This window comes from Ochotona curzoniae, unplaced genomic scaffold (assembly GCF_017591425.1).
Source record: "Ochotona curzoniae isolate NIBS_2020 unplaced genomic scaffold, NIBS_Ocur_1.0 contig_3498, whole genome shotgun sequence".
In the NCBI taxonomy this organism is placed as follows: Eukaryota; Metazoa; Chordata; class Mammalia; order Lagomorpha; family Ochotonidae; genus Ochotona; species Ochotona curzoniae.
The window spans coordinates 15,186,755-15,211,481 of record NW_024465885.1 but is presented as its reverse complement, the minus strand read 5'-3'; the positions used below and the strand labels follow the sequence as shown (position 1 = coordinate 15,211,481).

General features: G+C 34.3%; 1 protein-coding gene across 1 annotated transcript in view; it reads left to right on the top strand.

Annotated features, from left to right (window-relative positions):
* EPHA6 (EPH receptor A6) overlaps positions 1–24,727 on the top strand; it is a 795,505-nt gene that overhangs the window by 473,368 nt on the left and 297,410 nt on the right. The window contains 1 exon segment of the mRNA XM_040980604.1: positions 2,755–2,879. Coding sequence (XP_040836538.1) covers positions 2,755–2,879 — 125 coding nt within the window.

Genomic DNA, 24,727 nt, shown 5'->3' with positions numbered 1-24,727 from the left:
GTCTGGGTTTCCTACATGGGTAACAAAGATGCAGCAGCACCTGCTATTTCCCAGTGTATGCCTCAGCAGGGAGCAGGAAATGAAGCCCGTATTCAAACACACGCACTCCCATAAGAGATGTGAACCTCACACATGGTGTCTTCAAAGCGCTTTGCCAAAAACCACTCCTCAGTATCTTTTCTCTTTTTTAACTTCTTTTCTCAATTAAAAAATAATTGTATCTTTCTGGTAGGCCAGAGCACAATTTGCCAACATCTGTATAGAGCATAAAATGATCAAATCCAGTGAGTAGAATTTACATTTCCTTACCAAAAGGAAATTTGTGCCAAAAGCTGAAATTATGTGTTTTGAAGACAAACTCTGCTGAGGCATTCTGCCAACGAGGGAGTAGATGGCCAAAGACTGAACACAGGTGTTAGCCTTAAGGTGCTTCAGGCTCAGGTGTAAGAGGTAATTTGGGAAGGTCAGCAGCAGCCAGAGAAGCAGAGACAGACCAGTGCCAGCTGTGTGAGAACCGAGGCTGTGTAAGAAATACTGCATTGACACAGTCCGATGGTTGGCAGGACCAGAGCCTTAGGTAGCGCACATTCCTAAGATAACTGGCCAAATACTCTGCTTGCCTCTCTCGGGGCATGCACTTGTCCACCTGAAGACCTTCTGGTTGTGATTAGTCAGAAAACAAAAGAACCACAGGTGAATTAAGTTTATATGAAATGTGGTTCCCCGAGTGAATATAAGCCACTGGGACAGACACTGAGTTGTTTTCCAGCCTTCTATTTTCCCTTGGCATCCGTCATTCCTAACTTCTACTAATCACTTTTTTAAATTAAAATGGACTCTTCATAAACTTACACATATGAGAGCATATAGTTGTTGTTTGTCTTTCTGTAATTTTATTTCATGTAACAGTAGCCTTGAGTTTATCCATTTTTCTGCAAATGACAGTTTCATTTTTTGTTTTTAAATGACTGAATGTATTCTGCATGTATACCATGTTATCTTTACCCATTCATCCACTGGTGGACACTTTGAATGTAAACCCAGACTTGTGAATATTACTGTAGTGAAAATGAGCATGCATGTATCTTTGATATGCTGATCTCATTTCTATCATATATGTATTCTAAGGTGAGGCAGGTGGATAATATGGTTAATTGGTTTTTACTTCTTTTTTTAAATTTTTTATGTTTTATTTTTGTATACTGTATGTTTTCTTTTTTTTATTGTTAATAACATTGTATTATGTGATACAGTTTTATAGGCACTGGGATTTCCCCCGCTCCTCCCACAACCCTCCCCCCATTGATTTTTACTTCTTAGAAGAATCTTACTGTTTCCTGAATGGCTATAATAATTTGTGATTCTGTAAGAAGTATATTGGGTTCTTGTTTCCCAATATACTTACAAGCATTTACTACTTTTTCTCTTTTTAATAACAGACATTGTAAATAGAATTAGGTGATTTCCCGTTGTGATTTTGATTTGCATCCACCCAACAGCTATTGTTACTGAATACATTCCCGCATTTGTTGAATATTTTTATTTCAGATATTCAAGAACATACAAAATTAGATTATTCGTTCATTTAATGTTATCTCAGGTATTTCAGAGGCTGCTGACATTTTGGTTTAGTTTTCATTTGACTTTCATAGTTCCAAAGTCCTGTGTTCAAGTTCAGGTTTTCTTTCTTCTTGATCTAGTTTGTCTCTGAGGCTTTGAACTATTTGATTGACTTAGTTTGCCATTTTCAAGATTTCTATCTACTTCTTTTTCAAGATGTCTGACTCTTTGTTGGATTTATTAGATATGAAAGCTTGTGTTGAGCAGTGTCTTGGATTGACTGCAAAATGTGACAATATGAATGAATCAGAAATTTACCTCAAATTGTTGCTTTTCCCATCAAAAATTGTGTTTCCCAACTTATATTTCAAAGCACTTTTTTCCATAGTCAATAGAATTTGTTGTTAAAACTTTTATATTTTTTTCTATTTTGATGGATATGAAATTAATATGAACCTCTCCTTGTGAGAGTTTTAACAGTTTTTGTCAAGTGCTGCTGCTTGTAAAAATTGGAATACTTAAAAATGAGATGGGACTTATAAAATTTACCAAAAAATTGTATAATATACACATTCTAGCTAAATATTGGAGGCTTATGAGATTGCTTAAGTAGAATCACATATACTTCTTAGCAAAATAAGATACATGTGATTCTGAATATAAACTTCCAAAGTTAAATATTTCCATTTCCTTCAGATGTCACAGACCATACAGAGATAATCTTCATGCTCATCAACAACTTGCTGTAACTATTGAGTTGATCATTAGAAATTTTGTTAAATGTGCAATGACAGCTTCAAGAATTATTATTATTATAGAGATTTTTTTCTATATGATGTTTATATTTGATAAAATATAGGGACTAAATATGTTTGACTTATGGACTTACATCGGTATGAAAGCTTATTTAAATATATGTTATAATTAGACCAAGATAGTGGATTCTACCTTTATTCTTGGAATAACTAAGTTTCTCCCCATGCCATCTAAAATGTTTCTAAATATACTTTAGAACCTTGGTATTGAGTAGAGTAAAATATGAGCAAAGTTGATTCCAAAAGTATTTTATTAATTAGGCATCAATGTCAGTATCCTGTCCAATAAAAATTACCTTTTACTTGGTAGAGAAAATATTAAAGAGTTGTGGAAAATGATTTCTGCCAATTAATTCTTAGTTATTTCCTTTCATTTCAGCACCTTCTCTGATAGGTATGGTAAGGAAGGACTGGGCATCCCAGAATAGCATTGCGCTATCATGGCAAGCCCCCGCTTTTTCCAATGGAGCAATTCTGGACTACGAGATCAAGTACTATGAAAAAGTAGGTTCTATTGGAGCTTTCTATAAAACTATGTATACATATATTACTATATATAGAGAGAGAGCGCGCGAGAGAGAGCGAGAGAGCATGTTGTTGCGACACGTTACTTTAGTTTTAAAACTATTTTCTTCAATCTTTCCTGAAAACTTCTCTTTTCACCCTCTTACTATTGCATGTATAATTTCTTAATTTGTTTTATATCACATTAATGTAAAAAAAATGCCAGATGTTCATCTCCATGATGGCCTATTCTATAGTTGTATAATAGAGTAAGAAGTAGTTATATAATAGAGTAATTCTTCAACATTTAGTTTGGTTATCATAGCATTTTACTAAAATTCAACTATGAAAATTATACAATTGACAATAAACTAAGAAGATTTGTGTAGCAAATTATTGTGAATTAAACTTATATGTCACTATGATTTGGCATAGAAATAGTGAATTAAATATTTTTATGTTCAATGTAGCTATTTTACTTTAAAAGATGCTATCAAGAGAAATTTAATTGATAAACCAACTGTTAGCCTTAATTTTCCTTTTTTTACATTTAATGCTATTCTCAATATTCTGTTCTCTCAGTTATATTCTCCCTTACCCTTTGTCTTTCCTTCATGTTTCCAATCATGGTATTCTTGGTAAAGATCTTAAACAAACCAAGTAGTTAATTCTGATATGTCTCACTACACTGATAGTAACTCTTGAATATTGAAAAAGGAAGCATGAAATTTTTAAAATTCTTGGGAAAATGTATAATTTCTTATTGTTTACTATAAAAACAAGGAATATTATGAATTTCTCTAACTTGCTAGAATAAAATATAAAGGAGTCAAACTTTCCCTGGAGGTTTGATAGCTCAATCTGTTGAAATAGAAAGATTCAGAACAGACATATGAAAGTATTAATATGCATGTTGCACAGAACCATGCAAATTAAAAGGCCATTTATTTGAGGCTTAAATACTCTCTTCCTAGGGGAAAGGAAAGGATGAAACAGGCACTTTCAGAGTGGGAATAAATGATTTTTAAAAGAAATTAGTAGGTCCAAAGACAATTGTGTGGGATAGATCTGCTCTGGGCTGTAGGTGTGATGTGAGATTACTCTTCCTCTGTAGGTGAGTACAGTCTTTCTGGGTTAATGAAATCTCAGGATTGAAAGCAATTGAGTTTCTCTCTGGTGAATCCTGCCTTTAAGGACACTTCAGGGAAACACTTTCCTGCATTTGCTTCTTCACAAGTACTCTCCACTTTCTAAGTCCAAAGGCACATATTTGGGGTACAGGTTTCTGAGCTTCAACAGGAATATCAAAAATCAGTTTGGATTTCCTCTGAAGAAATATAAGGGAAAAGGGAAATGGAACCCACTTTTTCTTGTTTTACTACCTAGTAAACATAATTTTATTTAAGGGAGAGGTAATACAACATGATTGAATCCACTTTGGACACTCTGGTGACTTCATAATTATGTAGTCAACAGAAATATTAAATTATTTGGGTAGAAACACAACCTAATGAAAAAAGAGCTTACTGAGTTAAATTAAATTGACCAAGTCAGCACGTAATCAGAAATTTGTTGCATGTACCTTTCAAAGTTCACAACCTATGTCAGATGATATTACGTAGTTTATATTTACTGGCTTAAAATCATCTTGTGCTAAAAATTTCTAATTATTGCACTGCACAAATATAAATATAAATTTATAAAACTATTGTGTCATAAGGGCTATATTTATTATGTAGAAATCACTGACTCATTTTATAATGTTTTATACTTCATATCTTTGGAGATGAAAAACACAGTATTCTCAAGTAGTCACAAATCATACATATTTAATAAGGAACTATCATAAGCTAATCAAAATTTTAGAAATCAGTAAAATTCTAAAAAATAGTGATTAATATAATATCCATATTTACTGCTAGATGCACACTTGGCTTTATTCTGTAAGACTTTTTATTGATAGTCTAATCTCCTGAATGAAATTATTATGTTAGAAAACAAAAATTCTCAATACTATTGAATTGAAAATATGGTTAGACAAGGAGTTAGTTCAAGATCAAGTTGCAAGAAGAATATGTGTTTGCCTTCCGATTCACACAAAGCTGTGCTCTCACATGGTGGAAGCCAGGTGGCTCTCTGGGATCACTTCCTTCAGGACACAGCAGCCATCCATAAGTACTGCACTCTCCAATTGCTCCCGAATACCCTGCTCCCTATATGCCTTTGTAGGATATTAATTCAGTGTGAGAAGTGAGGAGTTAAAAAAAATAAGCATTCAGACTATGGAAATTATTTTGTCAAAATTAATCTTGCTTATTTATTTGTGTATCTGATTCCCAAATATTTGTATGTTCCTGAAGAAAAGGAGATCATTTCTTGTCAGTGTCACACAAGCTACAGTCAATGTGGGATACAGCTAGGCTTTTCCTTAATGACTTTCTAACTGAATTAACAACATTCTCTCTTGGTTTAGAACTCATGTGCAGGAACTGAAAAAGTCAGCAACCACTATAAAATTACCTCCAACAATTTAAAAAAAGAGAGAGAGAGGAAATAAACATGTGAAGAAAGCTGATAAGGATGTGTGCCTTTATTTGTTCATTAAAAAAATCTAATTAGAGAGGGGAAAGGTTACATAATATACCATAGAATTCACAAACCAGATATACATAAAGGTTACTAGAGGAATAAGATTTATTAGCAAAGCAAAAGTATACATTCAGGATGGGATGCAGATGTATGTTAGACTGCAACACACAGGTTTGGGGTTATCGTTTTCTGTCATATGGAGACTTTAAAAAGTGGTACTGTGGGTGAAGTTTTCCAAGGAGAGTTAGGGATTTTTAGGAATTTGGTGACTACCCATTTTCTGACCTTTTTTAGGAGGTCTCAGAATTGTCATAGCATCAGACACATTTTGGGAATAGGAATGTCAGTCATGATAATATTTCTATAATGGTATCCTGAGCCGTGTGTCGTAGTGTGGATATAATTAGTAGCCATGTTGGATATTTTCAGTCACTACTAATTCCAGTACCCCAATATTGCTATTATAGCAAGTTTAGGTTACTGGAAACCTTATGCGGGAGTTTTGGATGCTGCCCTAGAAGAGTGCACCGTTATATATTTTCTCCAGCTTGTTTTGATCTCTGTCTCCTTATCCATGACAAATCCATATACAGCTCCACTTCATCTTAAAGAAGATTCTGATGTTCATTGGAGTATTTCTTTTGTCCAATTGCATATTCTTAGCACTCAGAAAGTACATAACTAATAACTGGTTGGCAAAAATTGTTGACCAGTTATATGCTACTACATTTAAAAATTTTGCATGCATGAAGTAGTTAATGTTAATAACACTGCTTTGAAGTAAATAGTATTATTCTTCCCAATTTATAAACAGTAAACTAAGGTCAAAGAATCTGAGTAACTTGAACAAAATCACACTATCAGGAAGTGGTTGTTAAAACTGGCCATGATGGTTTTCATCACAATAGATGTTTTTAGAAAAGTCAGCCTTTCTGCTGATGCTGATTTTCTAGGTGCCTTGAGGCCAAGCACTTCATTACTCTCTGATGCCCTGTTTGCTACAAGAAAATGACAGCCATAAAACATACCTATCTCACCAGGGTGTTGTGTGACTCCACTAAATGCCAACTGGTAACTCATTTTGCAAACATGAATACCCCATAACAGTTCATTATTCTTGCATCCAAGTATTTAAAGACTGACTGGTGAAGTTGTTTTCTTTAAAGTAATCTTATAAAGTTTTAGCACAGTCAGCATGTTTAGGATTCTGTTTAAGAAAACTGATGATGAAAAAAGGAATCATTTCTTATATCCAGATGGTTAAAATTTATCTGTATGTAATACAAAATCAATGTAATTTGACATTACCTAAACTCACAGTTTTTTACAGTAGAATCTATAAAATTTGACTACAATTTCTAATTTTGTGACACTAAAAATGCATTATTAATAAGAGATTTTTAAGTTAAAGGTTTTTCAATATAAGAATTTTTAAATCAACAATCAGTAATGATTTAAAGTAATATCTTGGTAAAAGTCTTGGTGTCCTTCCTGAAGCCATTTTTTCCACTTTATCTAGCAACATCCTTCAGATTGGTTCAGTTTTACAGAAAAGAGATTTTTGTTGGCTAATAATTCTGAGGGTCCACCTGATGATGTTCTTCTTACTGACAGACACATGTGGCACACAAGGCACCTACATGACAAGAAACTTGTGTCTCATTCCTTTTTTGAAGCCATCAGTATCTATCCATTGAGACTCAACCCTGATGAACTGTTCTGATTCTAACCACCTCCAAAAGGCCACCATGTCTACATACCATAGTCCCTAAAGTCTTTTTGTGCTGAAGTCAGACAGCAGGTACAAAACTCCAATGTGTCACACTCGTGTCATGCGCATTTACTGCTTTTTTTCAAAGGTAATAATTTACTATTTCTCATTTCTCTGAAAACATACAATCAGTTGATATCAACTTTGTATAAAAAAAGAAATAATTATATAGCAGTAATCAGCAAAAGAGTGAAAAAATCCCGCCTTCTTATAAAATAGTCAATAGACATTCTTCATACTCCTTTCCTTGTTTCTTTTGTTGCATTTTTCCACTGTCGTTCTTTGCTCACTTCTCAGAATGGTACTCTTACCTCCATCCATTATTTAGGCATAGAACACATCTGCTTTGTGCTTTGCAACTTCCCTCCTCATAACAATCAAACTTGTGTATTTTGCAAACCTTAATTTACACTTTCATGTGAACTGAAAAGTGATTACTGTACAGAAAAGTAAGAAAAAGTGTGACGCTTGTGGAAAACTGTGCATGAGCTCTTATAAATAACGTGTGAATTTTGATGAAATCTAGGTTATGAATCAATTGAGCAGGGAGGATGGGGACATTAGGATGAGATTTTGTATTATAAACAATTGCAGGTGATGTTGAAGTGCAGATCCATAGACCAAACCTGGGGTGTTTCTAGAGGCCTAGCTTCTCAGTTCATTTAATCAGTTGTGGATAATTGATCTCACCTGTTTAACTTGCACATAAACTTCTATTACTATATCTGTATCATTGGCTAGGACTTCTCTGTTTTACATTATTTATGTGATATCAGAATCTAAAATTTTTATCTAAAGCAAAAATCAGTAAATAAAGAACAAAGTCAGTTTTGGATATGGATCAGTGTTTCTGTTATAATCAGCAAATTCCTGTGCTGGTAAATGTAGTTTTTATGATTCTGTATTTTTATTACAATGTCCACCATAGAGAAAGTAAATATGAACATTTGGTACTAATTAAAACAACATTACCTGAAAGAAAAAAATAGATGACAGGGACTTTACTGATACAAGCATTCATTATAGAGATTTCACACCCAATTGTGAAATCTCTGTGGATGTCTGTCTGCTTTACTGAGCACAGAGAGCCCCATGGTACCCAGAGCAGAGATTATTGTGGTAGCAAGGCTGGGACTGATGCCAACAGTTCAGCAACAGCAGCCCCCATACAGTCAAATAGAAATAATTAATAAGATGTGTACAACATTCCATCAAGAACAGAATCTGCACAGCCTTGAAAATTACCAATATCTACTAACTACTCTAGTGTTGAAATTCATTATATTTTATAGACGTTATTCAGCATTTGATTTTAAGAACGGATTTGCTTGAAACATAGAAACTAGACAGAGTATATGGCAAAAGAGAAAAACAGAAACAGCAGTAATGAAACAAAGTACTCTGAATAAACATCTCCCAAAACTTTGAAATTGGCTATAGGAGAAGAACAGTACTTTTTGCATCCCTAGGCTTATAACTGAGGACCCAGTAACAAATAAGAAAGGAACATACAAAAATGTATTTAATATAAATTTTACATAACAGAGCCTTAATGTAATCAAGACCCAGAGAAACAGGCAAGTTATTTATGTGTGGGTTTGATGAAGAATGGACAATCATACTGAAGAGGTGTACATACTAATTGCAATCATTTGGGAAGAACTTAGCAAGGCCTATTAGTTCAGATTCCTCTCTTTCAAAGATAAGGATATTTCATCAAGATTCAAGCATATAAGACCAAATTAAAGAGTGTAAATACCACACATATCAAAAGCTTATATTCTGGTTTCCAGTACCCGGTACACTGTTGCTTATAGCTTTGGAGATTCTCTTGGTTGTAGGTAATCACCGGAATAGCATTCCTATCCCTGATGTTCTGTGTATACCAATATGAAATTGCACATTAATTATACTTCTACAAACTTAGTATTTTCCAATTAGCTCTAAATTCTGTATTTTCATTTACTTTCACGTCCTAAAGTCTGAATCAGTTGTGTTTCTACTCCCAAATTGCTTTTTCTTCACTTTCCTGATTTCATGTCTTTCTCTCCTTTTTGATGGTGTTGGGTTAAATAGAGAAATTGTTTTCCTCGCAACATCTAAAATTGCAGGACTTGGTTATCTTTATTGAGTCTCACTTTGCTGCCCAAAGGCATAGGAAATAATTTAGAATAAAATAAGAATGAAAGATTTTATATTTCCAATAAAAATAAAATAAAATTTAACATATAGACATATGTAAAAATTCACATGTAGGCATGTGCATAAGCAACATAAGATTGAAAGATTAGCAGCTTTTTCAGCAAGGAAGTCCATGTATTTTATCGTCAAGTTTTTATCTCTAAAAAGGAAAAAAAGCATAAGACTATTCAAACATGATAAATTGTGTAAATCCCACTTCCTTCTGAAAAACATTTATTGTTTAGAGTAAAGAAAATGATGCAATGGCATGTAGTTTTGGGAGACCTGATTATACCCCTTCAGTATTACATTATTAGAGGATCACAATGTTTCTTATAAGACAGGTCATGCAAAAAGGAAAAAACACTAAAAAATGTTCAAGGTGAGATTTTGGGCTAATACCAAGAACCAGTATACTGTAAAGTATGTATAAATCGAAGTTTTTTTTATTATCTTTCATTTCTTTTAATAAAATCATTATGAGGAGTAATTGGCACAAAAATTTAAGCTTCTTCTTAATATATGATATAATATGGTAGAAATCAATCAAACAAAAACTCCAGAGAGACACCACATTTTTAATGTAACATTGCCAATAGTTCGATGTGGAATCAGCTTTAAAAGGACTATCATCAAAGGAAAATGTAAGCTGGGTGCTTTTGAAAGCAAAATATGTAATGGATATATTTATGTTTTAATCCTAAAATGGTAAAAAAGTAGATGTTATTAATAATACCTACAAATACATATTATCAGATTTTCTAATATGAATTTCAAGAACTGCAACTGAGAAATACAACCATGTTTTTTACCTCTTCCTCAGACCATTATTGTTCAGGGCTATCCATACAGACATAACTAACAATTCATAAATTTGCTTTTCTGATACTCCAAAGCTTCCTAAATAATGAAATCCATGAAATCAAGTGATTGTATGAAGACCATGTGATGTTTGCTATGAGATTTTCTTAAAAAGACTAGGTGGATATTTACCAATTTGCACAACTTATCTCTGCTGTTTTGTTCAACGATTTATTAGGAATCCTAATAGAGAAATACAAACCACACTGAGGGAAAGGCAGAGTCACAGCTCTCCTTGAAGTCAGTCAGAAATTTAGTCTTTTCGATAATATCACCCTTTCAATAAAAACTTTTATGAAAAGTTTGTTTTTAACTGTGCATTTTAAGCATAATTTTAATTAGGCACATCACTTTCAAAATATTAAAAACAGTAAAAGGAAAATGCAACTTTTGATAAAAGTCTTCCTGAATAAACTTGTTAGCGGCTCCATGCCTTTAGCTGTCTGGCTTGATTTACAGATTGCTGTCTTTTAGTGGCGAGCTCCAGCATCTTAGGTTTGTAGCATGTCCATGATTAAGAAACTGTCCCATCAAAGCAAGACAACTCTTTACTACAATGCAAATTCCAGTTTTGTTCAATAAATTGTTATAGATTTCTCTGAAGTAAAACAGCTTTGTGTTTGTAATGCTGAAAGTACTTTTCTGATCTTGAATGAAGATGGAGAAAAATCTTGGTGTTAATATAAAAATTGGATTATGCAGAAGACAAAAGTATTACAAATATTAACTGAATGCATTTCATCCCCATCAATTCATTTTAAGATGAGGTAATTATATGCCTGCTAATTGAGATACAATTGCTTACTTAGACTTTAACCATCATTGACTGATATTAAAAGTGACTTACTGTAGCGCATTCAATTTTCTACTGCACCTTGTTTAATTTGGAATAAATTACTAATCATTTCAAAATAATATTTATGAAATAAGGGAAAAGGCACATGACAGCAAAAGTATACTATGATTTAAAATATAAACCTTTCAAGTAAAGATAGAATGAATCGTTGTACTATAATCTCTGCCTAACTTGATACAGATCTGAAACAAACCTTTACATTCCTTTCTGCTTCAGTTTGTCAGCCAAATTACAAATGGTCATAACACATTATTTTTAAGCTCCTTGAAAAGGGAGTAATTATCTATTCAGAACGGTTTTGATAGTCCTGGGCCAGGATGTCAGGCTTTGCTAATCATTAGCTGTGTGATAAAATATAACTAAAATTTTCTTTTCTTCTTTTTTTTAAATAAACCTTACACTACTTGTCTATTAGAGAATTGATAACATTATAAGATTCTATGATGAATATATCAAATGAGACTTTTAAATGTAAATTATTTTAAAGGTTTATTTATTTCACTGGAAAGACAAATTTTAAACAGAGAAGGAAATAGAGAAACCTCTTCCATCCATGGGTTTACTCCCCAAGTGGCCATGGTGGCCGGAGCTGAGCTGATTTGAAGCCAAGAGCCAGGAATTTTTTCCAGGTCTCCCATGTGCAGGGTCTAAGGCGCTGGCCCATCCTCTACTCCTTCCCAGGATGTAACCAGGAGCTGGATGGGAAGTGAAGCAGCTAGGACACGAACCGGCACCCATATGGGATCCCGGTGCATTCAAAGGTGAGGATTTACTCATTGAGCCATCATGCCGGACCCAAATACAAGTCATTTAACTTAGTGGTGGAACGCAGGTATAGGCATATAATATATGTGATGTGCCAATATTTGTATCAGTATCAACAGCCATTCCAGTTTTACTTTGTGTGGTTCTAGTACTCATACAGAAGTCCTTTACATTTATTTCCCACATAAGACATCTTAGCTAAGCTACAAGGATAATCAGACTAATTATTGCTGTTTTATAAGTTATGTAGCAATAAGTCAAATAGATATGAAAATAGTCATAGCATGTAAACTGCAAAAAGGAGGACTAAAATGGAAATTACCATAAATATCAACAACCTTTTGTTCTTGCTCTAACCCCATAATTTTTCTTTTATTTTTCATCTGTCTTCATGCTCCTCAAAAACCAAAGGGGATAATACAGAGAATATATGCCAGTCAAATATTGCTGTTTAGTCATTTGCCATCTATACATTTAATGCCTATGATGAATACATTTAATGCCTTTGTTATCTAATCATTCATGAAGACAGAGTTGTATAGAAAATATTCTCTCTCTCTTTCTCTCTCAATCTCTCTCTCTTTCTCTCTCCCTTCACACACACACACACACACACACACACACACACACACACACACAGAATAATTGTGTCTTATGGCCGACTGGCCACTTAAATCCTAACACACATACTTGTATGATCCCTCTTTTGTTCAGGCAACTTATTTTTGTTTTTCAATCTCCAAACTAAAAGAAACATAAGCACCCTAATTAAATCTCCAAGTAAAATCTGCAGCATATCCAGCATACCATCATAGTGTTAAACATTAAAATGAAAAGCTTGGCTTAACATTAAAATAATAATAATAATGTTTGGCCACATACTCCACTCGGAGGAGTTATGCTGTTTTGACTCTTGTAATCTTGATTATTTTGGTAATTAAAGTAGACCAATTCCTAGGAAATAAAATTCTGCAGTTTAAAAGAGGGATAAAACATTTTTTGTAAACAAAAAGAATCTTCTGTGTGTGCACAGGAGTTTCTAAACAGTCATGAAAAATATATGTTCTGGTAAAATGTCATGGACTTAAGAAATTTTCTCGAACAAATTATGTTATTCCACTTTTTCACAAAGTTTTGAAATTTCAAGCGTAATTATTCATAGATATTAATGCTAAAAAGTTTTTAATATGTAAATAATGAAAAATTCAACCTATAAAACAGATTGCTAGATTTGAGTATATTAATCAACAAAATGCCTTCTTGAACTCCAAAATTTTTAAATATTTGAGCTTTTCCTGAATCAGTATTAGTTACAATGTTGAACACAAGTACTATGCCATACACCTGTGTAAGGAGCAATGGGAAGACAATCAGGCTAGCTCATACTGTGGAAAAATTATCCAGCATGTAGCATTAGAATATCTGTGTTAGAATATGTGTGTATCATTGCATGCATCGAAGACAGCTGAGAAAAGCAGAAACATTTTTAAGTGTTCAAACATACAAGTCCAAATCCTTTTTTATTCTAAATCATGGTGCAGTTAATGGCAAGTTTTGAGAAAAAAATTCAATCAAGAAAGAGCATATAAGTAGAAACATCTGTTTGGTTTTGTACTACATAATTCATCCAAATAACTTAATAGAGACATAGCTAACCAATAAAGTATTTCCTACTTCAACCAGTTCTTAGATTCTGAGATATTTGGCTCATCTTTTCTAATTGTTAATCAGCACATCACTTTAAAAATTTTCTTTTAGAACATGGGCTACTTTCTTAATTTAGAAAAGTATTTAACATCCTCAAAAAATACACCTGACCTTCAAAATTTAGGGGGAAAAAAAAACATAATACTACTGAAGTGGTCTGGGAGTTAAACTGTTACAACCAAACTCTTTTAGCTTATTCCCGCATAGTAAGCATGTGTAGTAAGCTGCTTCATTTCCCGGCTCAGCTATTATTATCCTCATTCCCCAGGGGAAGACTTAAGTGTCTCAGATTCAGAAATGAAGGAGAACAAACCTAAGTCTATATTCTGCTTCAAACAAGTAGGAATAATTATGAGGCTTCTTTGACCAAATATAATTTTTGTCTTGAAAAGTAAAGCAGAGACCATTGCAGCAGCCATTATTAATGACATTGATACAATTACTATTTGAAATAAAAGGGAAATTTGCCCAGAAAAATCAATTTGAAACCACCAAATGTTCCTTGGACTTTTCAAAGACGTTCTATGCCTATTGTCCCTCGTGACCTCTCCATTAAGAGACTGGTTGGCTATACTCCTAATGGTTGCCTTCAATTATTTAAAGGTGATTTCTAAGTCTTTGTATTTCATATTAAAATGGCCTAGAGAGCATTTCCTGATGAACTTCTTTGCAGTACAGAAAGATCACTCTGGGGAAACAAAGTAAGCTAGATAGCATTGCTTTAAAAATGGTAACCAGAACTTTGTACCATGTGCCATCTTGTGCCCTTTGTCACAGAAACATCAGTTCTCATACAATAAAACAAAATCTATTGTCACTGAAATACTCCAGAAAAAAATAATCATTTACCAAGTCATTAAGAATAGTCATCACTAATGTAAGACAGCCTGGTTTGAGCTTCTACATCTGTCAACTCTTTTGCTTTTATGTTGCCATAATATACTGGGAACTTATTCACTTAATGTTATACTCATCCAATATTCATTAATTTTGTGAGGTGTGTAGCATATTGTGAATTGGTCTTTCTATTCCTTTGACACATTCAAGTAGATAAAATTTACTTGAAAGATGCAATTGAAGATAAATAATTTTAAAGTAGCAGAGTTTAGCCCTACTAAAACATGTATTAAGATTAGTATATGAATTTGTGTATGGACCAAAGCAAATTTAAGTTGATTCTGCATGGTGGTCACCAGTTAGATTGCCTATAGCCTTTGATTTGAAAATCTTAGCTCACTTTTGACAAAGTAATGAAGAGATAATTTACTTGGCTACTTTGAAAGAACTTATTAAGGAAGTTGTCTTAAACTGAATAAAATCTGGAACTTGTAGGATATTTATTTAAAACATTTATTTTAAACACACCTCAAAATGGGCATTTTACTGTATCCTAAAAATGTCTAGCATTTCATGATGACATAACATCTTCATGCCTTCAAAACAGTATATAATTTCAATGGATAGAAAATTCCACAGACCAAATATTTCTTGAGATAATCATATTCCCCACAAGTTTTTGTCAGTTTTCTGCCTTCCAGTATGCATTAACAGGTAGCCAGAATCTGGAGTGGAGCTGGAAGTTTAACCCAGGCACTTTGATGTGAGTTCACAGGGGGCTGAAACTATTATTTAATGTCTACTCCTCTGTCCCCATTATCCCTTACTATTCCTATCTCTCCACATTTGCTTGGCTGTCCACTTGGGACAAAAGTGACTATCACTTTTACCAATAATGTAATGGAGTGAAAAAAAAACAGGAATAATTGATTATGTGAATGAATGATTTGTTACTCTTCATTTTTTTTCTCTTGCATATTTTTGCTTTGTTTTGATTGAGTGTAAGTATACCATGGCAGAAAATTATTTGTTGGATTCTAGAATCATACTAAACTAAGTATTTCCTTTTCAAAACAACTAGGTATGGGAACTAGCCTTGCGTTCTGTTGCTTAAGGTGTGGCTTGAGATGTCACCATCCCATTTCTGAGTGCTGGTTGCAGTTCCCACTTCCCATCCAATTATATGCTAATGCATCCTAGGAGGCAGAAGATAATATCCCAAATACTTGGTCACTTACCATCCTCATGAGATACCTGGATGCAGTTCCTGGTTCCAGGTTTCAGCCTGTCCCAGCCCAGCTGTTGTGAACATTTAAGAAGTAAATCAGCAGATGGAAGATACTTCTCTTTTTCTGTGCCTCTTTCCTTCTGTAGCTTCAAATAAATAATTTTGCTTAAAAATTGAAACCAAAACCTAGATAGGGGCAGGCACACTCTAGAAGGCAGTGTAACTCCCAAACTAAGGAAGAATTTCAAGGATTTGCATTTCATGTCTTGGAAAAGAAAAAGGAAAGAACACAAGCAAGCTTCAAGTTGGAGGAGTTGCACAGCAGTGAGTGTCACCTTGTGAGCTTGCTTCAACAGCAGACACTTGGTGATCTGTGATCTCTACTGTCAGAATAAATATCTTAAACAATCAGTAAGGAAGGAAAACTGATGTTAGGATTTCTGTGCTCAAGCAAAGCAGAAGAGGAGCCTTCCAAGTAGCTCCAGACTTGATGCAAACACAAAAGTGCATCTTTTCTAAAGAAAGGGTTCTAATGCAGAACAGAAATACAGCAGTGATTATGTTCAGGCAGCTTTATCATAATCAAAGATCACCAAGCCCAGGAAAGTAGGTCAAAAGCAATCAGCAACAGATTTACAGTCCCAAGAGCTGCAAAGAGCAGAATCACACATAGAACAGCCATGTGCAATTTTCCAATAATTCCTAAAAGCTGTCATTAAAATGAGGTAAGAATGAGATGGTTACGGAGAAATAGAACTTCTGGATAAATAGAATTATTATAATAAACTCAGCAAAATTATTTATATTTATATATATATATATATTGCTGCTTATTAAAGATTATTGATCAAGACCAATAAAAATTCAGTAAATTTAATGTGTATCTGGAAGTACTTCTCAGAATTTATCATAGAGACATGTAAAAGAAAAATGCAAAGGAGAAATGAAGAAATGTTGAAGATGGAATAGAAAAGGACAATAGGGCCCAGCACAGTGGCCCTAGCCTTAAACATACCAGGATTCCAGACCGGTGCGGTTCCTGTCCCAGGTGCTCCACTTCCCATCCAGCTCCCTGCTTGTGGTCTGGGAAAGCTGCAGAGGATGGCCCAGAGCCTTGTGACCCTGCAACCATGTGGAAGTCCCGGAAGAGTCTCTGGGCTCCTGGCTTTGGATCAGCTCAGCTCTGGCCATTGTGGCAACTTGGGGAGTAAATCAGCAGATGAAGATCTTCCTCTCTGTCTCTGCTCTTCTCTGTATATCTGACTTTCCAGTAAAAATAAATAAAGTAATTAATTAAAAAGGGGGAGTGGGGGTGGCAGATATCTACTAGACTTCAATCTGAAAAAACAGAAGGCAAAATGAGTATTGAATCTTGGCTGTAGACTTCTAGAAGTAATGACTCCACACTGGACTTGTATCAAACATTTAACATGAAAAAATAAGAATTCCTACATAGAAGCATTTTCCCAGAATTGAAAAATAAAGGATATAGGGAAAAGGAATGACTTTACCTAGACATATGGGGATACTTAAACATTTTTGGAAACATATATTTGTTCTTGTGGGGCTGGCTTATTTCACTGAGCATAACGGTCTCTAGCTGCGACCATTTTGTTGTAAACGGTAGAATTTCATTGTTTTTAATGTCTGAGTAGCATTCCATAGAGTAGATATACCCCAGTTTATTTATCCACTCAGCTTTCAAAGGACATCTAAGTTGTTTCCGTGTATTTGCTGTTGCAGATTGTACTACTGTAAATATAGGATTATGGATCTTTTTCTCATATGCAGATTTCATTTCCTTTGGATATATCACATTTCTCTCTGATATAAAGCAATCTTCCTGCACAATGCACTATAAGTAAATCTTTTAGATTTAAGCATATATATACATATATTTATCTAGAGGATCTGTATATTGATAAACATATATACTCATATAGATGTATACATATATATGTAAGCATCTATATACATATATTTATCGAGTGGGTCTGTATATTGGAGACTAGCATGTCAAGAAGTGACGATACATTGTAGTTTGCATCTCTACTTCAAAGTAAAAGATGGATTCCCAATGAAATTGCTAAATATGTCTTGACAATAGGATGCTGGACTTTCTACATTGTCTATAACTACTCTGTTATGATACACTTAAAACAGCAGAATGATGGACTTGTGACTGCTGCTGAAGGAACAATACTATTGTAGCAATATAGAGGGAAACAGTGGGGGGAAGGGGCAATGTGTAAGGTAGAGAAATCCCTGACTTTATTGTACTGTGTCATGAAAAATAAATAATTTTTAAAAGTTTGTAGAAAGTGGAATTCAAAAGTTTTATACAAAAATGAAATTTGAACATACAAAAGATCCTTGAAAAGTTCGTAAGTTCATATTACAAAAAATTATGCTTACACTTAAAATATTTTTCATCAAAGTAAACTCGTGCAAATTTCTTTTCCTTCCCTGCTTTCTTCCTTCTTCCTTCATTCCCCTCCCTTTCTTCCTTCCTTCCTCTCTCTTTCTTCCTTACTTCTTTCCTCTTGCAATATTATTTTCAGCAGCTCCTAATGTTAGTTCCCTTGTCTCTAAGAAACCATTTAAAGGAATGGCAATTAGTTGCAGAAGACTCAGCCATCAAGAAAGTGACCACTGAAACATTTTACTTTCAAATGTTTCAATAGAAAACATTTGTCACCCCAGAATAATTTCAGCCAGCATACTATTGATTTTTATGTGTTGATTTTACATCCTGCAAGCTTGCCAATTCTCTTACAAGTTCTAACAGTTTCTTAGTGAAGGCTTTTGATTCCCCTTGTAAAGAATCATATCCTCTACAGCCAGGGATAATTTGACTTGCCTATTGTCTCTGACTATAACTTCCAGAACTGTATTGAATGATAGTGGCAAGAATGGGAATCCTTGTTTGTTTCTTGATCTTAGTAGAAATACTCCCAAGTTTTCTTCAGTCGTTGTGATCTCTCTGTGAGTTCCTAATTTCATTAGATTGTTTCTCTGATTTTTTAAAGAAATGTTTGAGTTAATATAAAGAGAGCATATTTCATTTATTTTATACATACAGATCCAAGAACATGTTTATTCCCTTCTTTCTTTTCTCCTTCTCACGCCTTTCCTTATTTTTTTTCCAATAACATACTTTAAATTCACTGTATACACAAGCATTAATGTACCACTATACAATAACATACCTTAAATTTACCACATAAACAAGGGTTAATGCACCACTACAAGCAAAATGTAGAAAGACTACTGTTCCTCAGGAATATAATCAAGGGTTACAAACAATAATCTAACCACAAGATGTCAGTTTCATCCTTGGATCATTTCTTGGCCTTTTCTAAGATCAGGTGCAATTTCATTATTAAACATGCAGGGTTTTTTTTCACTTTTTATGCCACAAACTAGAGGAAATATATATTTGTCTTTTGGGATCGGCTAATTTCACTAAGCATAATGGTCTCTGGTTGCAGTCATTTTGTTGCAACTCATCAGCACTTCATTCTTTTATGGGTAAATAGTATTCTTATATATATAGAGGACACATTTATATTATATATTTTTACATATCATGTTTTATATATCACAGTATTCATCAGAAGAGAGATTTGGGTTATTGGGTTATTCAATAATTTTTCCCAGTTTTTATATAGTAAATTATTTTATTTATATAAGGTGAACAAGTTTCTTGTATTTCACAGCACAGGTTAGGAGCCTAGTGATATTTCCCACACCAAATTTCTTTTTTAATAGTTTTGACAATGGCATGCTTTCAGCTCACTTCACAATTGCAGTATTACCTATTGGATTAAAAAATTTTAACAAATAATTGCAAATTAAAAACTCTAGTTTCTCAAAGGTAAAAGCTGCTAAAATGATAAATTGTCTCAAATTGTCAATTTTGCTAATATAGATTACATTTTTGCAGTCTATTTTAGGTACCACAAATCTGGAGAAACATGTTTGTCTTTTGGGGACTGACTTATTAAGAATAATAGTTTCCACTTGCATCGATTTTGTTGCACAAGGAAGGATTTAATTTTTTATGACAATAATATTCTGTTATATATGCGGTATATATATTATCTATAATATTCCATTGCATATGTAGCATATATATAACTACGTATTGGTAGATAAACACATAATAGATCACTTCCTTGTTCATTCCATATAATTTGCTTTGAATGGAACTGCTGTAAATATGGGGTACAGATAAGACTGTCATAATTCATTTCCTCCAGAAATGGGTTACCTGGCTCATATGGTAGATTTATTCTGAGATTTCTGAGGAATCCCCCTTCTGTCTTTTATAATGGTGGTACTAATTTACATCCCACATCGTATTGATAGCTTCTCCACATTCTAACCACCAGTTTTTACCGTAAGAAGTTTGGATGATAGCCATTCAGACCGTTTGTAATAGCACCTCATGGTGGTTTGTATTTCCATTTTCCATTTTGGTTAGTGATCATGAGCATTTTTTTCATGTGTCTACTGACCATTTGCATTTCATCTTGTGAAAAATACATGTTCATGTCCTTTACATATACCTTAACTTTATTGGTTATTTTGTTCTTATGCTCCTTATACATTCAGAATATTAAACTTTTATCAGATACATAGTTCACAATTATTTTATTCCGTTCTGCTGGTTGCCTCTTCATTTGGCTGAGTATTTCTTTTGTGGGTCAGAAACTTCTTCTCCAGATGTTATATGTTCACTTTTGCTTTCATTGCCTGCGTTTCTTGGGTTTTCTCCAAGAAGCCTTTGTTTATGCATTGTCTTGTAGCATTTTGTCTGTTTTCCTCTACTAATTTGATGGTCTCAGATCTTAGGGTCAAACGCCTGATCTACTGGAGATTTTTGTATAGAGTGCCTGTTAGGTGTCTTGTTTCATACTTTTGTATGTGCCGATATAATTTTTCCAACAGTATTGGTTGTACTGATCTTTCTCCAATGGGTGATCTTAGCTTGTTTGTAAAAGATTAGTTGATGGTAAATGGGTGGATTAGTTACTTTATGATCATTCTTTTGACATTTCATGAGGGCCCTCCACTTCATATTCCAATATTAATGAATTATTGTATCTCTTTGGATGAGTCATATTACCATCAATGTAAACTGTTTTTTTTACCCATCTAGGAGTGGTCCTGTTACTATCCCACCTGGAGAATTCACTCGTTTATCATGCATCCAAATTATGCAGTATAACAAATAATCTATTCCTGAGATATCACATTAACCTTTCATTAAGCACAGAATCCTCATGAGTTTAACACTTTGTAAAGGTCCCATCTTTCAGCACTATTGCCTTGATTGGATTTTCAATATATGGAGAAGCCAAGATGATGGAATAATGAGAAATTGTACTTAGTACTTAGCTCCATCACAGAAAGATACTGAAATTATAAAGAAAGGATCTACCCCCAGAGGACTAACTAAAAGAAATTTTCTGTGGAGAACAGGAAGAATAGAACAGAGACCATGGGACAGTGAGGAGACAGGAAAGATACCCATTTATGAGGCAGTCATGGGGAGAGTATCCATGGCTGTAAACTCTCCATAAGATCCTAGCCTGGAACCAGGGCTGTCTTCCTAAATGAAGGAATCATCTACAATACCTGGCCAACAAGTTGGAATGTCTTTAGAATCAAGTTTTACTGCCTCCTACTTTGGTACCTCTCACTCTTTATGACTGATTGTCATTCATTGTAGTCTGAAGGTGTTCTTTGCCTGCTCTTCATTTTTCATCCCTATGATTGGCACACTTGTTTCTTCAAAAACCATTTCACTTTCAAAATTGTTTTAAGTCTGAACCCTAGATTACTCAAATATATTGCTTATAGAGATAATGTTATGCATTTCTTGGAAGTAGTAGTCTATGGAAAGCTCATTGGGAAACAACATTTTAATCCAAATCATGGGATTATAACTAACTTATAATTGAATGACTTCATTTTTATACTGGGAAAGTGTTATTTTAGAATTACTCATCTATCCAGTGTTAGTTTTTTCTTTAATTTCAGAATGAGAATTATAGAAGGTTCATCTTCAAAAGCAAATCATGCTAATATTTTTATACTAAATGACTCCCATTACATTTTTTAATTTGTTCCACTACTATACCAATTCAAGGCAAGATTTCTAAAGAAGAAAAATGCCAAAGTAAATATGTTCTGTTATATTATCAATTTTAATTATTATATCTTATATCTAAATAAAATGAAAACTAATCTCATTGTTACAAAATTGACAGCATAGATATATTTCTTTGGGATGTTACAAAGTATCCCATGCTTCACAATGTATAACTAGAAAACTATTTTCAGAGGACGTGACAAAATTGAGTGAGATAAGGCCAGTGTCACAGATGTTGAAATAACTTGCCAGAGCAGAAATACAGGGAGCAGTGAAATCCACTGACTACACAGCAGGGAGCAGGGGGGCACACAGGACAGCTTGAAGCTGACTACTGCTGCCACAGAAATGCACCTGTGAGGCACACTGCCCTTAGCCAGGAAAGCCCAACCACCAGGAACTTTGCCATTGCCAAGGACTTCCTTTTGGGCAGACCCTTGCCCACCATTAGTGACTGCCTTATTACCAAGTATTCAGATGACCTCCACACTTTGGGGAGGTTCCCATTCTTTTAAAAAATTTAAATGTTTTAACAAGCATTAGTTAAATTAATATAATCAAAGTGTCTGACTTTTCATAAAAACATGGGAGTTTTCCCATAAGGGTCAAATCACAATTCTTTTAAGGTAACTAAAATGTCACACAATATAAAATAAATTAGGAAATCATTCATGCATTTACTTATGGAAATACACTTGTTGACCACTTAGATGTCAGATATCTAAGCTAAGCATTACAAATTTTTATTAAAATAAACTTCAACTCCTGGAAACTGCAAAAATGACCTGAGTAAGAATTTCTTCTTAATCTTTTTTATGACTAGAACATATTTAGTTTCAAAACTGCAATTTTGTGTTTTACACAAAATAGTTCATTCTTTTAGCTGAATAAATTTAAATCAAGAAGACTAAATTCATTGTGTTAATGAGATCAGGCTTATATGAATCCCTCCACATAACCGTTCATATTGGATGCGTTTGAAAATGCATCTGTCTTAATGGCTTCAAAACGTCCTTCCTTAGGACTCTTGTAAAGGAGACTGAGTTAACAGCCTATTATTATGTACTCCTTACTGAGCTGTTAATAGCTTTACCACCTTTCAAAGAATACACCTGCTGCTCATAAAAACATTTATGTTGCTCCAGGATTTGGCTGTGTTTTAATATCATGTATTTTCTTTTGACCTTGTCGAATCCATACTGATCCAAATTTTTAGGTAAAAATACAAAAATAAAAGACATCTATTTATTTATTTGAGTAAACTACTAGAAAAAAGTGGAAACTAGTTTAAAACGGTTTGATTATCAGGAGGATTTTGATGTTTGGAAAGTTAATTTGCATTAATAGTGTCACCTTCCTAGGTAATGTTTAACATTTTAACTGTTTTCGATATTTCATTTTTTAAAACGAGGTCTCCAATTTATAGGTGTTGAAGGTGCATGTTTACATATATGCAAATTTAAATAGAAATCATGTCTCTAATGAGAAAATGTAAAATTTTAGTTGTGGTAGTATTCTGCAGTTCTTCATGTTTGAATGAAATAGAAATTGGTTTTGGTTAAATTTCATTTGGGAAAGGTAAATTGCTCCTAGAACCTGTGTTTAATCCTCCCACCTCACACTAGGATATTTAAAGAATGGAGTCAATGCAACCATTACTTCCATGTGTGCCTTGACTGTTGTCATTTTGTGGGTAAACCACAACAGGTGGATAAATGAAACACTTTCCTGCATTTTAGTTGTGTATGAGTATGGATAGCTACTACAGTTTATGTGTTCCTCCTTATCAAGCTTTCTTCTATTTAGTAAATAACACATTTTAAGATTTTTTTTATTTTGGCAAATTTATCAGCTGCATTAAAAATGGGGGGTTGCACACTATATGGGGACAAGATCTTGACCTAGTGATAAAGACACTGCTTAGTATGCCCACACCCACATCCCTCATCAAGTCTCATCTCCACTTACACTGTCGGTGCTTTGTTAATGAACACCCCGGGAATTAACAGATGATGCTGCAGTTGTCTCTGTCACCAGCATGAAGATCCTGAATTGTGTCCATGGCTCCCAGGTTACTCTTTGCCCAGCCCAAACTATAGTGGGCATCTGGGGAGTAACCAGCAATGGGAGATCTCTCTCTTTCTCCTTTCTCTTTCCTGTCTCTCTCTTCCCTTCCCCCTTCCTTTTTACTGTCTCACTCCTTCCTTCTCACTCTTCCTCCCTCTTAATTTCCTCCTTCTCTCACTGCTTTTCCCTCTCTCTGCCTCTCCTTGTTCCCCTCTCACTTTCCCTTCCCATGTCCCATTTTCCCTCTTCCTCCCTCTGAAATACACAATATTTTAAAAATATGTAAAGGTCCATCACATGTGAATAGTCTATCTGATGGCTTACTTCACTTGTTGGTCAGCAGAAGAGTGAGGTTGCTTATTGCCGATCATCTTCAGCATGTCAAATGCACTTAGATTCCAGGTATATGATCCTTTTTAGCTCCTGAAGCAATTTTCAAGAAAATTTTCCCAAACACTAATTTTATTCATATCTCAGAATCAGTTATACCAATGAGAACATTAACAATTAGTCATTTGGGCCCAGCACCACGGCGCAGTGGTTAAAGGTCCTCGCCTTGCACGCCCAGTATCCCATATGGGCGCCGATTCTAATCCCGGCAGCCCCGCTTCCCATCAAGCTCCCTGCCTGTGGCCCGGGAAAGCACTCGAGGACAGCCCAAAGCTTTGGGACCCTGCACCAGCGTGGGAGGCCCAGAAGAGGCTCCTGGCTTCGGATTGGCATAACATTGGTCGTTGCGCTCACTTGGGGCATGAATCATCTGACGGAAGATCTTCCTCTCAGTCTCTCCTCCTCTCTGTATATCTGACTTTCCAATAAATAAATA